Genomic DNA, 17,943 nt, shown 5'->3' on the forward strand with positions numbered 1-17,943 from the left:
GACCCATACAGACACACAATGCCCAATACAGACACACACTGACCCATACAGACACACAATGCCCCATACAGACACACTCTGACCCATACAGACACACAATGCCCCATACAGACACACTCTGACCCATACAGACACACAATGACCCATATAGACACATGACTTATACAGACAAACATACACAAACAAATTGACTGAAGCACTCTAACACATTCTCTGACATACATCTTACCTTCAATGCTGTTTCTATGTCCATCTTGCTTTAGCCTGGCGGCCCCAGTACATATTTTTTCTGAACATTTTCTGAAATGCTCCCGCCCACTGTCCCCACAAACTGGGCAAGGGGCGGGAGTGAGCAATTGAAGCGCCTTTGCGCTTCTGCCGCTTGTTGCAATGAATAACTGAGGGGGGGAGTCTGGCTGAGCGGGATGTGTATGCCGCCGGACCGGTGTTTTACCGGGCGCTAGCGAGCAGCAATGTAAGTGCTCCTTAGCGCCCGTGAACATGGCGGGCGGCACACTAGAAATAATAGAGGGGCGGCCGCTGGGGAAACTTGATAGAGGGCCGTCACAGACTATCATAAAGCAGAAGTGCCCTAGGCGGCCGCCTAATTGGCCTATAGGAAACACTGGCCCTGGCTGGGATTGAGTGGATGGCTGGGATTGATTATTAGTCACTGATCAGAGCTGAGTGACTGGATGGCTGGGATTGATAGGCAGAATGCCTGGTCCTAAAAAGACTAATAATCAATGGTTAGATCTAAGTGAGGTTTGCTGAGATGGCTGGAGAGACTGACCTGAGTCTATAATCGGATGACAGCCTTTTCCTGCTGGTAGGGAGGTGATCAGGGTTTCAAATTTACAGTGAGGACGTGTGTTTGTGTGTGTATATATATATAAAACATCAAAGCTCAAATGAGCTTCAGCATAAGCTCCAGAAACATGGTTCCTGAATCTCTGTTCGATTGAACCGTGAATCTCTGGGTGCACCACTTCTAGTGCTGATTGTGCTGACAGCCATCCTCTGTTATTTCTTTGGTCCCATCAGAAGATGTGCTTGAGTGCATGGTCACTACATGAAACTGCTGAGAAACAGCTAATTCCTTGTCACTGGAAGTGAAATGGTCCAGATTTCTGACAGGGCCAAAATAATAACAGAACACCAGCAAATGCAGGATATATTTTTAATTTTATTTGCACTTGCATTTTTAAGTGCATTGTCTATATAATGCAGTAATAAATAGCACTTTCAGTGTGGAGTGTTCCCACTGTGAGGTTTATCTTTGATAAAGGCAAGAAGGGATGCATTGGTACCCCATCAATACACACCCATGGAGTCATTGTACAGCTCACTGGGTAATCTCAGTCCCCAGCGGCTCCGGCAGGAAGTGACGTAGAATGTGAAAGTGCTCTATCCATCTGCAGCCAGGGCAGGAGGCAGAGCGGGTTGTCAGTGCCCTGGTTTCCGGCGCCCGTGCTGGACTCGGCCGTGCACGGGATGGCCGGGCGGACAGATCGGGCTCCGCTGCTGGACTGGGCCGAGGGTCCGGCTGTGAGTCCCGAGCCCGAGCTGCGGACCGGGTACGGGGCGGGCTGGAGCCGCAGGCCGGTCGGTGAGCTGTCTCCTCTGCCCCAGCTGGAGGATGATCACATCGCGGCCGTGTTCGTGGTCACATTCGATCCCCGCAGCGGTGAGTGAGCCCCCACCGGGGACAGGGAGAGGGCACTGGATAGCCCCTATCGGTATATGGTATATAGGGACAGGGAGGGGGGCAGGGGGTGTCCTCTATCGGTATATGGTATATAGAGCACACCTGGCTGGGTGTCTGCATTGTATTAATTAACCTAGTGGAGGAGAGCTCTGTGTGTATTATCAAATGATACATTCATATTCTGCTGTCACATAACATAGGGGGTCACATGATATTATATTCTATACGTGGAATGGGGCGATCTTATATAACATTCGCCTGCTAGAGACAGTGGGTCATTATATGTTGAACATCTGTCTGAGACTGTGTGTACTATTGACATTCACGTGTTGGTGGTCACTACCTATTGAAAAACTGGACAGTGGTTTTATCTAACCTGTGTCTAAATAATATGTGGAATACCTGTCTGGTAATATATTGTATAGTAATCCCCTTCCTTTCTGGCAAACATGCCTCTGGGGACTGTGGGGGAAGTAACCTAGGATGGAGGTAGAGATCAGATGATAGTCTCCTGGGAGGGAGCAGGCGAACACTCATTACTTGATCAATGTACAATCTGTTGTGATGTTTAGAAAATTGTTAAATAGAATTGTTGGCGTGTATTGAGCACCAACAAATTACGCAGCACATTACTAATATACAATGGTGTTATGTAATATTTTGAAGGTAAAATTTACAGATTTGTGGCTTTGTAAACTTATAATTAGGTGTATGTAGGGAGAGATATGCCAATGGACATCAGGTGCCATAACAACGTAATTGTTATGTAGTAGTTATGGTGCCTGAAGTGTTGCTTTTATACCAAATAACCCTAACCGAAACTGATCATGTAATATAATATGGCATGTATTGGTGTTCTAGAGAGACATCTATAACCACACATGGCTTATTATTATGTATCCAGAATCCCTCAATGGCATTATCTTTTAGTTTAAGGTTCACCTTTAATGTATCTTATTTAAATGTGACAGAAGACCCCCAAAATGCAAAGGACAAGCGATAGAGAGAGACACAAACACACATGCAGTGTCAGACTTAGTTAAAGCGGCTGTTCAGGCATCCACCTGTTAGATGTAATGTTTATATTACAGTTTTGAATGCTAATTGTTTAAGTCTTTGATAACCCCCCCCCCCTTTTTTCCCTTTCAAGTTAGACTTGATAATTTTGCTTTTTCATCCCCACCCCCAGCCAACAGCCTTTCCCATTTTTACTCAGATAATGCAGTTCTACCTGAAATCATTCCCACAAACACCTGCTGTGCGCCTAAACCACTGCTGTCCTGTGTTTATGGAATAGGCTGTGCACTGCCATGTAATATTAAGGGGAAACGCTTAAACATTATCTAGAAAACTTCCTGGTGCTGTCAAATTTAATGAAACCTCAAAGGATGGGATTAGAGAAATTCATAGTAGTAGTATTTATTTCTATATTGCCAACGTATTCTGCAAATCTTTACAGTTATACAAATGGGATACCCACCTGGCTGGTAGGGGTTAACAGTGAATGGGTATCATTGTCTTTCTCTGCATACCATGTTTAATGCCTATCAGCAGGCATGAATGCACAAGGGATTATACTCACCAGAACACAGAGTATGTGACAGAGATTCTTACCCTGCTAAGTGACATCAAAGTCTGACCTGGCAATATTTTATTTCATAGGAAACCACCATTGAAGCTTAACATCCTCATATTATTAAAATGTGTGTGTATTTATCTATCTATCTATCTATCTATCTATCCTAGAGCAATGATACTTTTCTTTTTTTATTGTACTAACATAATATTTAAAAGACAAGCTTTTAAGAGATTTCCTCTCTTCCTCGTGTTTGAAATGATATGTATTAATCTGTGTGCAGTACTAGCATGCTTGGAGTTACCTTATGCACAGCTTAAAGGACCACTCTAGTGCCAGGAAAGCATACTCGTTTTCCTGGCACTAGAGTGCCCTGAGGGTGCCCCCACCCTCAGGGACCCCATCCCGCCCGGCTCTGGAAAGGGGAAAAGGGTTAAAACTTACCTTTTTCCAGCGCTGGGCGTGGAGCTCTCCTCCTCCTCTCCGCCCCGTCGGCTGAATGCGCACGCGCGGCAAGAGCTGCGCGCGCATTCAGCCGGTCGCATAGGAAAGCATTTACAATGCTTTCCTATGGACGCTTGCGTGCTCTCACTGTGATTTTCACAGTGAGAATCCCGCAGGCGCCTCTAGCGGCTGTCAGTGAGACAGCCACTTGAGGATTAGGGGGAAGGCTTAACCAATTTATAAACATAGCAGTTACTCTGAAACTGCTATGTTTATAAAAAATGGGTTAACCCTAGCTGGACCTGGCACCCAGACCACTTCATTAAGCTGAAGTGGTCTGGGTGCCTAGAGTGGTCCTTTAACTTTATGTCCAACAGTATCAGGGTTATTTACTGAAGTGACAATTCAAAGATAATTTAAAATTTAAAGGAACACTATAGGGTCAGGAACACAAACATCTATTCCTGACTCTATGGCGCTAAACCCACCATTTAGGTGGCTTTCCCCCCTTAACCCCCTTAAATGTTAATAAAACTCACCTTATTTCCAGTGCCAAGCTGGCCCCGCCCCCTTGGTGACGTCATCAGACTTGCTGATATTTTGCCAATCCAATGCTTTCCCCGTCTTTGGCTAAAATCAGTAAGGGCCGCACCACCAAATGCCGTTTTGGCCAATCAGCACCTCCTCATAGAGATGCATTGAATTAATGCATCTCTAGGAGGAAAATTCAGTGTCCCCATGCAGAGCGTGGAGACGCTGAACGGCACTGCTGCCTACTGTGCAGCACTGAGCCAGGAAGCGCCTCCAGGGGCCATCTGAGGAGTTTTTTTGACAGTGTTTGCATGAAAATTCCTGCATATAATGATTATACTCACCAGAACAACTACATTAATCTGTGGTTGTTCTGGTGACTATAGTGTCCCTTTAAGGACAAAATAGCCAAACTGAAAGTAAGTATAGCTCATTTAGAGATTTCTCCAGTTCAGCAATGAAGTGGAAATCAATCAATAAATTGATTATTTTGTGTATCTGCCCCTGGCCAAATTAAAGAAACAGTGCGTGCACGCTCCCTGAAGTAATTCACACCAGACACAAGTTTCAGGTTAATGAAGAACTTGAGGAATGTTTATTAGAAGGGGGTGGCATGCCCCTTATAAAGCACAATTACATCATAGGCATTGTCAGAGATAACATTGATTTATACATCAATAATTGGTTAGGGGTTAAGTGGTTGATTTATTGCTCGTCCTACCGGGTGTGATGTCACTGGCATCTTGCGGGTCTCCCCCCAGATTCCAGCGCCATCTTGTTAGTGAGGGTGTTATTCGATGACTAAGGGAAACTCCCTGGCCCTAGCGGACATTTTAGGTAAATCATATAAAACGATAAATGCTGATTGAGAACTATATAAAGTAAATAGACATTTTACTAGTTTAAAGAAATCAGGATAATATTTCATTTCCACAACAAGCTCTATTGAGCTTAAATTTGAAATTCACTTTGATTTATCCTGAAAATGTCTGCCTTCCCATCCCAAATATGTTCCCTTTTAGCACAAAGCTATTGCCAATCCCAATAGTTTCCACGCAATGGGGGTTTAAGAGAGGATATTTGAAGGTGTATTATAGGATTTATTTTGGTGTATGTTTACACCATTAAAAGAACACCCCAAGCACCGTTACAATTACAGCATGCTGTTGTTTCTATAGGGTTGCCACATGGCTGCAATTTTAGCGTCGCAGACAGTATTGCAAAAATACCGGCAGTGAAAAAGAAGGTATTTTTCTCTGATTGGACTCTGACAATGCTGTGTTATGTCTGAAGGAGAGTGACCCTGCCATCTGAGGCCGCTACAGAGCCAGTATGGCAGCATGATATTATACTTGGCATATACACACTGATTTAGACAGTATACGCTCAATGACACACTGCTGTACACAGTAATTTTTTTAGTGATTTTGTTTTTCTTTCAAATATTATGTAACCCCATGGGATGTCATGCATATAATAATGTAATTATGCAAATTGGCATGGCCAGTATTTTTTTTTTTAACAAGAAAGGTGACATTTCTAAGCTAACCATATTTTAAAAAATAGCTTTCTTGTTGAAGGTTTACATTTGAGATATTTTGGGCTAAAACTGGTCAGAGGTAAAAGTATCTTCTCCATTCTCTGCTACTCACAGTGAATAATCCTGAGCAGACATTTTCAAGTATAGCACACACTAGTAGTGAAAATAATCATGTCGCTTGGTTTTAATTTACGCAAATTAGCGTACCTGGTCTTTTTTCCAAGAAACGTGGCAACACTACATGGTTATGGCACCGTGAGTGTCCTGGTGTCCCTCGTTTTAAGTAGTCGAGCTGTTTTAGAACGGATTGACTAAATACCAGGTGTCCACCGTGCCCTGCTCTACGCCACACTTTTTTTTTTCTATGGTCCTTTAAGTAAAGCAGTATGCACAAACATTGTTTATACTTGGCCCTTTTCCAGCCCACTGCGTGACCACATGGGTGCTCCATTAGCTGTAACACCCACCTCCTATCCTAATCCTTCCTCCTCCTTAAATGCGTGACCACAGTATTCCCAAATTTAGAATGTGTCTTCCATCTTGAAGTAATTGCCATTATTTATATAGTACCAACATATTCTGCAGGGCTGCACAGTAAGTAAACAGACAAACAATTCAACAAAACACATATGACATAGGGGAACGGTAGATCATGGGGCCTTGCCCAAATAGGCTTACAATCTAAAGAGCCACTTTGACTAATTTGTCAGTTAAAGCAGCTCTAAAATTCCAACGCAATTCAAAGATGAGTAGCGATCCAAAGTAGAGTCGACTTTGTCTTCTGGAGAAGTTTGATATTGACAAAAGGCAGAGCTTTACAATCAATAATATTAACTTGTGTCTAATGCCAGCTTTGTGCAAGTATAACAACCTTCCACTGCACCCTGCGGCTACCTCACTGTAAGCAGAGATATCGTTTTTGGGGGTCTTTGGAAAAAATATGACTGACCTGTGTGTTCTGGGCGACCTATATTCCTGCTGCCATGTTCCACTGCCACGTGTTTTCTGTAATTATTTAGGAAAACAGAACCACTGTACCACATATGGTCTTATCTGTTTCCATGGTATTATTATTTTAAAGTGGCTATTTTTTAATCTTTGTGCTAGAATGTTCTTTCCTTGCTCTAATGCAGAAAGTTGGTTATATGGAGTTTTATCACCTGTGGGCTGCTTAATTGGGTAACATCCAGGCTCTTCCAGTGCTTGGTAAACTGCCTGTTTCTCTGAGATGTTATGAATCTGTCATGTTTTGTCCTTTCTTTGTCTCTCTTTCATTCGTGTGTGTGTGTGTTGTAGCTGTTTTGTAATCTCTGTAGTGTGACCAAAGGAGCAGTAATGTCTAAGAGGTTGGCAAATACTAGCTTCTGCTTATTTTCTTTTATCACATTTTTCTGTCATACTGTGTTTTGTGCCTTTTCTTCATATGCTTCTTCAATTCATCAACATGGTCTATAGATTGCATCCTTCCACTTACTTAAAACATCGCTAGATTTTGTTTTTGTTGGAAGATAATTCTGTATAAGTCAAATATTAATCTTCACTATGAATGTTCCTGTATATTGTCTAGTTCCATTAACTAAAAAACATGAATGGAGCTATATGGCAGCTTTTTTTTTTTTTTTTTTATTTCTTTTTTATTCTAGATGTTTTTTATTTTGTTATAAATTCGTATTACAAAGCAGTTTGAAAAGTGTTACAGGAAATACACGGTGCATGAGTAACACATTATAACATGGTATTAGTTAGTTTACAGAGCATGTGATGGTTTGGGCTGAAGGAGCATGTGTATAGGTATGCCATTGTTATGGAGTTTGGCTACTCAACGAGTTGATCCCCGCGTTACGGCATGTGATGGTTGCACCGTATTTATACCATGAACAGTGTTGCAATAATAGTTGCGTGGTTCAGATCCGTCTATTTTTGTAGTAGGGTGTGGCCATTTTCACAGTGGTGGATAGTTTTGGCGTTCCATCGGGGTGTTATTTTGGGGGTGGGTTAAGTATACCTGGTAGGTTTCTCAGTGTCACATCACTTGTCGTATGGGGTTTTCGTCAGTTGAACGGGTGTTCAGTTGTGTATCTTACTTGGTAGTGACCCGCATTAGATCGCGGCGTGTAGGTCTAGTAGGGAGGGTCTGTCGCTGGGGCTTCGGGTATGAGGCTCGAAGCCTAGCTGTTAATGATGCTAACAGGGGAGAGTGAGATTTGTGGGCAGCAGAGGGTCGTGTGTCGAGGTGTATCTGCGTTCGAAGCTGTCTGGTAAGTGGGGAGGGGAGCTGGGGTTGCTGGCTTATTGGTCATTGTGTTGTGAGTACTGGGGGGATGCCCCTGGAGGGCTATCTCGCGTGTGTCTTTGTCGTGTGTCGTGGCCACGTCCCATTTGGATACCTGGGGTTGTGGTGCGTGTCGTTCGTTCTGTGTCTGGGGGGGGGGGGGTGGTTTGTACATTTCTGCTGGGTTGTGAGCGGGCAGGGTCGCCCGGGTGGAGGGGAGGGGGGAGGAATGAAGAATAGGGTTCAGAAGAGGTGGATGGTTCCAGGGTAAACGGGATGGTGTAGAGGGAGGTAGGGGTGGGTTAGGTAGGGTTCAGCTCCCCCAGCTCCGACCCAGGCGGAGAGCCCCCCTCTGCTCCTGAGGGTTGTTGGTCTCCTCCCGGCGCTGTGGTAGAGGCGAGCCATCGTAGCCAGTGGTACCAGGTGTCGTGGTAGTGTTGTATGCGTCCCGCCGCCGAGAAGATGAGCTCCTCTATTCTTCTGATGTCTTCCACTCTGGTCATCCACTCACTTAGCGTCGGGGCCGTGGGTATTTTCCAGTGTCCCGGGATGAGGCTGCGGGCTGCGTTCAGGAGGTGCGGGATCACTGACTTTTTGTATTTGTTTATGGGGAGCGGGGTCAGTTGGAGCAGGTAAGTTTCAGGCGTGCGTGGTAGGTTCGCGTCCGTTACGGTCTCTAGGGCTTTGTGGATTTCTTCCCAGTAGGGTGTGATTAGTGGGCAGGTCCACCAAATATGTTAGAGGGTTCCCAGGTCTTTCCTGCATCTCCAACATTCTGGATTGCAAGTGGTCATCATTGTCGATAGTTTCTCCGGCGTTTTGTACCAATGCGAGATCATTTTATATCCTGCTTCTTGGAATTTGGTGGCAATAGAAGCCTTGTTGTACGAGTGTGAACACCGTGGTCCATTGCTCCCCTGTGAGTGCGTGTCCTAGGTCTTTTTCCCAGTAGCAATGCAGCTTTTCACCTTCTTATCTCTCATTGTGTGTGAATTACAGATAACAGTTTATTCTTTTTCGGCTAATAGGACTTTAAAAAAACAAAAACATATATATATATATATATATATATATATATATATATATATATATATATATATATATATATATATATATATATCTCTACTAATGTAGACTTTTGCATGATCATCATGGGGAAAAATTTTCATAGTCCACTGCAATACCAAAGTTAGCTTACTGTTATATGAGATTTTAAAGACCTGTGTAAAAAAACAAAAAAAAACAAAAAAAAAAAAACACAAAACATTTAAAGTTCCATTATATTGTCCCATTAATTTAGCAAATCCTTTAGAGGTAATAGTTCAGAAAATTTATCTCTTACCCAGTGTTCTGAAAAATCCGATGGGAGCCATTTACTTAGGAAAGAGTACTGTGGTATCTTCAGTTTTTATGGAGCCACTTTGGCAACTGGAGCACAAAAACTGTAATGCAAATAAACTGGCTTTTCAGGAAAATACAGGTAGTTAGAGAGAAGTCTGACAAACATCTCATCTTTGATTCGTGTATGTCTTCTGCTAGTTTCAGTAATCCTCAGAATTTTCTATATATTGGTAGCTGATTAGTTGGCTCCTAGATTTTCTGTTTTGGTAAATTCATCTCTAACATAGCTATACATAAGGCTGGTTGCTATGGTAGCTCCTTAGCTGACGCTGCTAGCCCTGGCTAGGCAGTATAGGAATGTAGTGATTCCGTTAACACGCTGGAAATGTAGCCAGCATGTTGGCGTCATGGAGAAGGTTTGCCCTACTTGGGGAAGTGTCCCCATGCATGGAAAATAGGTGAAGAGATTGGGTGGAGCGCGGGTAGACTATGGGTACTGTACTGTGGGTACTGTAGAAGTGTGACACCTAGTTCTGTAATGAGATAGCGATGGGGAGTTGACGGTCAGATAAGTGGTGACACGTTCCCTTTTTAAGTGAACTTTCCATGATAGGTTCACTTTAACACAAATTCCCACAAATCACATGCATTGAATACAAAATGTATCTCAGAAATATATAATGTAAAGTTTTGAGATATTAATTCACTTCACCTATGGTTCAGCTCCTCCGTTTTGTCAGTTACTCTTCTGTAAAACCCCCCTCTGGAGCACTTGTGCACTGTTTGCACTCTTGTTTGTATTGTCCTGTTTAGGCAGGGCCGGATTAACATAGGGGCTGATAGAGCTGCAGCTCCAGGCCCAGGCCCATGGAATATGCCCATTTAAAAAAATTTAACTACTCTTAGGTTTGCCACCTGACTGGTATTTTTTTACTGGCACAGCCGGTATTTGAGGCTGCCTGGCCGTGCCGGTATTGTAGTAAAAGCCGGCAATACAATTACCTAATCTCCCCTCCCAGATACCCATCTCATCTGACCCCTATATATTGTGCAGATACTTAAATATCCGGTGGTTATATTTTTGGCTGTGTTTGATACATGTGCATATTGTGCTGACTACTTATTCTATAGTGATATATGTGCACTGTATACTTTGAGGTATTACTGATCTCTTTACCACAATTGAAATGCTGTTGATGAACATATGTTCTGCATTCTATGTGCTTTATTTCTATTGTTTGTTTAAAGTATACCTCAATAATAAAAAAAAAAAATAAGCAGAAAAAAGTGTTTTTTAGAGGTATCATGACAGGTACTATTTTTAATGATGTCTATATGGTGATTGCTGTGTTTTAGCACTTTGCCCGTGGATTATGTGATATATTTGTCTTTAATAGCGTCCAGACTTTACACCATATTTATCAGGTTTATAGTACAATTAATGTTTTCTACAGGTTTCTCAGAGCTGTTGATCTTGGATGATCTTGTAAACCTACACTGCCCTATGACGAGGAACTCACTGATTACTAGGAATTAAGTCTGTTACATAACACACACACGTAACACATGTTATTTGCCTTTATGAATGGCAACGTAATCTTTTGAAGATATTGACCTGTAGTATTTGCTTAAACAAGCTTTATGATACTAATGTGCTGGCACCAAATTAAGAACCTGTTCCTCTTAGCCTCATGTTGCATTGTGACTCATCATAGCTCCGGGTTGTGGTTTGGTTAAGAAGGAAGTTGCTTTCTAACATCAGTAGAAGTGAAAACAGACAAATCAGAGAGGTGTCCTTTACAGCCGCTTTAAGAAAAAGCCTAGCTCTGCAAATGGCTTGTTGCTCACCTTACTCACAAATTGAAGGTTTATTTTTTCTTTTCCCTGTAGATAAAAATTTATTGTACCAGACAATCTGTTTGCTAGTTATTTGGCTTATACAATAGGCAGATTCATTCTATTTGCAGCATGAAACGGACTCCACTTAAAGGACCACTCTAGGCACCCAGACCACTTCAGTTTAATGAGGTGGTCTGGGTGCCAGGTCCCTCTAGGATTAACCCTTTTTTTAATAAACATAGCAGTTTCAGAGAAACTGCTATGTTTATACTGAGGGTTAATCCAGCCTCCAAAACCTCTAGTGGCTGTCTCATTGACAGCCGCTAGAGGCGCTTGCGTGCTTCTCACTGTGAAAATCACAGTGAGAGCACGCAAGCGTCCATAGGAAAGCATTGTAAATGCTTTCCTATGCGACCGGCTGAATGCGAGCGCGGCTCCTGCCGCGCATGCGCATTCAGCCGATGACATCGCAAGGCAGAAGGAGAGGAGGAGGAAAGCTCCCCGCCCGGCGCTGGAGAAAGAGGTAAGTTTAACCCCTTCCTCCCCCCAGAGCCCGGCGGGAGTGGGTCCCTGAGGGGGGGGCACCCTCAGGGCACTCTAGTGCCAGGAAAACGAGTATGTTTTCCTGGCACTAGAGTGGTCCTTTAATTTTGGACTCCACTAGCTTGCCACTTGTTTCAGAATATCTTGTTCTGAATAGTGGGCAATAGGTTATGGGCTGCCTGCAATCTTATAAGCTATATAGGGTACACACACAATATACATACTGAAATGTAAAAAAACAAATCGTGGCGTCAGATTTTTCACTTGTCCACTAGCTATTCTCAACTTAAAATCAAATTGCATGACTGCATTCACTAAACCGTAAATGGTATTGAATTGAAAAACAAACTACAATATAGCCAAGCTATGACAGGTGAGATTTTCCAAATCCGCTATTTTAAGCTAAAATACACATATGGACTTCTGATGTGGAATTATTAAAAATTATTATTGTACTTGTAGTGAATTATTGTACTAACTCCATTTTAACCTTATATTGTGACAATCCTCCATTTTGTCCTCCTAACCTGACTTCTTCAAATCCTCCATTTTGTCCTCATGACTTAACTTGTTTATTTTAAAACTACCTTACGTGACTGAATTTCCCAACCCAATTAATACAGTAGACAAAGACCGTGTTTCCTACAAGGACAAGTACCAGGAGGTGCCGGCTACTCCTTAGGACTTGTAAGATAGTATAGTTTGAAGGCCACGAGAACACAGTAGTAATGAAATGTTCTATTCATAAGAGACCTTGCACCTGGACATGAGGCCTGATATCACTGACTGTGTAAAATGACGCTCAAGCCCCCCTTTCCACCGAGTAAACCTCATGCTGGGAAAGATGGCGCCTGAGCCTTCTGTCCACACCCTTGCCCAGAACAATACCACCTCCCGGTGGGAGGACACCTAGCTGGTCACTCAAACCCCTGAGCCAATTAATAATATTGGTGGGTGGACACGAAGTTAGTCACATAATGTTTAATCCAATCAATGATGTTTATTAGTCATTATCTGATATTCAATGATGATGTCATTTTGCTTTTAAAAAGATCTGCACAACTGTTTTCCAACCAGATTGTATTAAATTTTCTGAAGTGCTTTTAACCTGAACTCCATGTGTCAGTGTGAGCTTACTTCTGCGTATACGCAATTTAATCATCTCAGATTTGGACAGGAACAGATAGACATTTAAACATATTTGTTTATTTCTAAATTAATCTACAACAATTTGGCTCCCAACGTGGGGCATCGGGCTATGGCCTCTGGCCGGTGAGCCGTCCTAAGGAAGATGCTGTTGGACGGGGGAATCCTGGGGGTAGGAAGGGAGACTGATCACCTCCAAGTACACGGTAGAGACTTCTGCAGAGCCACCGGTATGTTCCGGCCCCTTTGATTGACCCGTCCACGTGTCTGTGACTGCTTCCCGGGAGGACATCAAAGACAGGTAATATCTTGCCCGGTGTCTCGTTACTCACTTGTTTACCTGCATTTTAGTCTATCTGTTGCCTGGGTGTGTTTGAATTGTGTTTGAATTGTTTGCCTGTTTCCCCATTTTGAGATAAAGGGGGGGTGGACCTGCAGGGGATTTGCCTGGGGTTCTGTCTTGCTTGTTTTCCCCTTTTTGGGATAAAGGGGGGTGGACCTGAGGGGATTTGCCTGGGTCTTCAGTGTGTCTGTCTATCTGTTTGTATTTTACCCCTTTTGGGATAAAGGGGGGTGGACCTGTGGATTCGTTCCTGGGGGTCTTCTGTTGCCTGTTTTACCTCTTTTAGGAACCACGGTGCTGTGGTTGTAAGGAAAAAGGGGGGTTGACCCGTGGATGTGTTCCTGGGGGGTCTTCTTTGCCTGTTTACTTCTTTTAGGAGCCTCGTGGCTGTGGCTGTAAGGAAAAAGAAGTTTGTGGAACTGTGGGATCTGTGTAGAATCATAGTTTCCTGTGATCCAATTTTGTGTCACTTTGATAGCCTAGCTAGCTTCACTGTGCGCGTTCGGACTATCCAGCTCTAGTTGAGTTGGGGACGTCCTGACCCGGACCATCCAGCTCTAGTTGAGTTGGGGACGTCCTGACCCGGACCCTTCGGCTCTAGTTGAGCTGAAGGTCCACTGATTATTTAATTGTGGTAGGAGACTTAGCCTTGTGGCAGGGGACTTTGTTTCCTGGGGGAATTCAGGCAGGCATTGCTTGTTTTTCGCATCACGTGGTAGTGAGACTTATAAAGTGGGTTTTATAGGGGCACTACGGGAGTGAGGATAGACGTGGCCACATTCTTGTGGACTGCAGAGTAGAGGGAGGCTGACGGAACTCGGACCGGTGTCAGTTGTTTTCCGTGGCCGCTGGTAGTGAGACTTATGAAAGTCGTTCTCCGAGCGGGGACACTACGAGGTTGAGAAAGGTGACTTTGGAGTAAGCACATGTAGAAGGAAAGGGATTATTGTTGATTTCATTTGAACTGTAATGCATGCACTGTATTTCAACTGTACTGTTGTTTGTTTAATGTGGAGTCATTTAAACTCCTGTGTCTGTCCCTAAGGATTTTTTCCTTACTCTTTACCTTTTCTATACTTCCTATATTATTATTCTATCCTCTTCTATTTCTATTGTGAGAGAAGTGATTGGTCACACACTTCTCACCTCCAATTAGTGACTAGTCTACGTTTTGGGAAGACGCACTGGGGGGGGACCCACCCCTCTCGAGTGTCAGTCCACCATTGTAGACACTGTTTAAAACCTTTTCCCCCTATATCTGGGACGCCTGTATAGGAGGGGAATGGAACAGGGTTAGAAAAGCCCAATAAGGGCTGGCTAGCGCGTGTGATCTAGTTGAAGATAGAGATTGCTAAAGTGTGTAAAATTGCTGTGCCTTCATGTGGTAGATTACTGACAGAGAAGAAAGCAAGCTTACTGGTACAGAGTAGCAATGCTATTCAGCAGGAAGGTAGGGTTGAGGAAGAACTAGATCACAAAGGGTTAAGAATGTATGTATATTATAATAATTGTTTTTGTATTTTGTGTTAGCCATTACCCTGGTAGAGGGTGGGGGTTTTGTATTGAGTTTCACTGAAGAGTATTATTAAATGTTGTGTTTTTGTGTCTCTTTGCTTTTGCAATAATTGTAACGTAACTGTCTTTCCAGCGCTGACATGGTTAAAAAACTTCATGCTGGCTCTCTCCTTGCCTTCTGTGAGACGCGAGGGGGGAGAGGGAGGGGTGACATTCCTGGTTTTTCAGTTCTGCGTTCAGTAAAATTATTCAGAAACTAATAAGATTTAGCAATGGAACAAAGTATTTTCTCCAAGACTGTTGTATAAGATAAGGAGTCAGGGATGTAGCTCAGTGTTTATTACGAAGGTTAGGAAAGTGAATCTGATGCAGGAATAGAGAATTATTTGGACGAGTTAAAAATGTAAAGGCAAGTGTGATTTGTTGCATTGCTATGCAATGTGGATAAAGGGAATATGCAAAGTTGTTAAGCTAGATTGTGAAGAGGAAAAGTGATTAATGGCTGTAGGTATATTGTTTGCATTCCGTGAGTTTATTTATTTATTTTATTTATTTATTTATTTTCCGCCCGTGTATTGTGTCATGCTCATCCTATCTTAAAGACATGCTGTCTTCCTTAATTCCCATATATTATGAACAAAAAGGTTACGGTTACTAGGATTATCCTGCTATTAGTTTCCCTGTGTCAGGAAGGTGTCTGTGACAAGTATTGGTTAATATGTAGATAGAATATATATGTCTATCGTTTCACGTATAAGTAACAAGTGTGTTTTAGCTTTGTGTACAAAGATTGATAACATGCTGAAAGAAGGGTTATCTTAAAGAACATTTACTAAAAGAAAGTTCTAATAAACCAAGATTTCTTGAACAAATGAATAAGCCAAGTTTAAAGACTGACTAACATAATTTTTGTTGTAAGCCCAGATATTTTATTATTGCATATGCATAGGAATTGAGACTTTGGGCATTATAGTATATTAATTCTAGATCTGTTACTAGCAGCATGTGCCTATCCCACGCATGCTTAAAACACTTCTACTGAGTTAACCTCTACCACTCCAGTTGGAAGGCTATTCCATGCATCCACTACCCTCTCAGTAATGTAATACTTCCTGATATTATTTTTAAACCTTGGTCCCTCTATTTTTGAGACTATGTCCTCTTGTTATGGTAGTTTTCCTTCTTTTAAATATAGTCTCCACTTTTACTGTGTTGTTTCCCTTTATGTATTTAAAAATGCTTTTATCATATTTCCCCTGTCTCGTCTTTTCACCAAGCTATACCTGTCAAGATCCTTTAACCTTTCCTGGTGAATTTTACCCTGCAATCCATGAACCAGTTTAGTAGCCCTTCTTTGAACTCTCTCTAAGGTATCCATATCCTTCTGAAGATATGGTCTCCAGTACTGTATCCAGTACTCTAAGTGAGGTCCCACCAGTGTTCTGTACAATGGCATGAGCATTTCCCTCTTCCTACTGCTAATACCTCTCCCTATGCAACCAAGCATTCTGCTAGCATTCCCTGCTGCTCTATTACATTGTACATTGTCATTAACAGCCAGAAACTGGAGTACAAGAAATGTGAATTAATGTATAGCCATTTATAAGCTTAACAAAATCTCCATTATCTTTTCCATTTATTTTGCAGAAGGCAATGTTATTTGTCTATTTTGTATGTTTTAAAAAACATTATCAGTAAAGAGTAGAATAAATTTTATCCCATTTACGAGACATAAAATTGTGATAATGTATATTTGTGATATAAGTAGAAATTACATTTTGAGATGTTAGATATAAATTATTAAATTTAAAACGAGAGTCAGGGATAGCGTCTGTCTCTGCGGGCACAAGACCCCGTGTGGAGAAGTGGTGGGTAAGCCATCATGGGCCACCCATGGGAGTGAAACGTTCGAGGCTTGTGGAGACAAGATGAGCATGTTAGCCTTTTATTATTTTTCTCTAGGGAAAGCATAGGGCCAGTTAATAAGTTGTTGTACATGGGCTATTTGCAGCCTCCATTGCATTTCTACCTAGTCTTGATTTCTGATGTATCCTCCATTGCTACATCACCTGTTTGCTCCCTTACCTGCCCACCCCCGCTTATTCCTCCCACCGATCCCTCCCCTTCATCTACAGTCCCCCACTTTCCCCTACTACCCCTTCCTCTACTCCACCTTCTCCTCCTCCTTCTCCTTCTTCCTGCTCTTACTCCTCCCTCCTCTTCCTACTCCTCCCTCTACTCCACTTTCTCCTCCTACTCCTCCCTCTACTCCACCTTCTCCTCCTCCTACTCCTCCTTCCTGCTCTTACTCCTCCCCCTCTTCCTACTCCTCCCTCTACTCCACTTTCTCCTCCTACCCCTTCCTCTACTCCACCTTCTCCTCTCTCCTCCTACTTCTCCTCTTCTCCTCCTCCTACTCCTCCCTCTACTCCACCTTCTCCTCTCTCCTCCTACTTCCCCTCTACTCCTCCTTCTTCTTCCTACTCCTCCCTCTACTCCACTTTCTCCTCCTACTCCTCCCTCTACTCCACCTTCTCCTCTCTCCTCCTACTTCCCCTCTACTCCTCCTCCTACTCCTCCCTCTACTCCACCTTCTCCTCCTCCTACTCCTCCTTCCTGCTCTTACTCCTCCCCCTCTTCCTACTCCTCCCTCTACTCCACTTTCTCCTCCTACCCCTTCCTCTACTCCACCTTCTCCTCTCTCCTCCTACTTCTCCTCTTCTCCTCCTCCTACTCCTCCCTCTACTCCACCTTCTCCTCTCTCCTCCTACTTCCCCTCTACTCCTCCTTCTTCTTCCTACTCCTCCCTCTACTCCACTTTCTCCTCCTACTCCTCCCTCTACTCCACCTTCTCCTCTCTCCTCCTACTTCCCCTCTACTCCTCCTCCTACTCCTCCCTCTACTCCACTTTCTCCTTCCACTCCACCTTCTCCTCTCTCCTCCTACTTCTCCTCTACTCCTCCTTCTCCTCCTCCTACTCCACCTTCTTCCCTCTCACTCTATCCGCTACTCATTCTTCCATCTCCCCACCACCATATCTGTATCCTTTATATGCTTCCTCCCTTCTTATTCCTTACCAATTTCCTCCACTCATAGACGAATCTGCCTCTACCTGACAACATTATATTTTGAAGAAAAGTTGCTC

General features: G+C 43.1%; 1 protein-coding gene across 1 annotated transcript in view; it reads left to right on the top strand.

Moving 5' to 3' along the window:
* The first annotated feature begins 1,428 nt into the window (after positions 1-1,428).
* The window catches only part of DENND11 (DENN domain containing 11), a 36,282-nt gene continuing 19,767 nt past the window's right edge, over positions 1,429-17,943 (top strand). The window contains exon 1 of the mRNA XM_063447585.1: positions 1,429-1,687. Within this exon, the coding sequence (XP_063303655.1) occupies positions 1,495-1,687 (193 nt within the window). The 5' untranslated portion in view covers positions 1,429-1,494. The remainder of the gene's footprint in view (positions 1,688-17,943) is intronic.

The sequence above is a fragment of the Pelobates fuscus genome, chromosome 3 (assembly GCF_036172605.1).
Source record: "Pelobates fuscus isolate aPelFus1 chromosome 3, aPelFus1.pri, whole genome shotgun sequence".
NCBI lineage: Eukaryota > Metazoa > Chordata > Amphibia > Anura > Pelobatidae > Pelobates > Pelobates fuscus.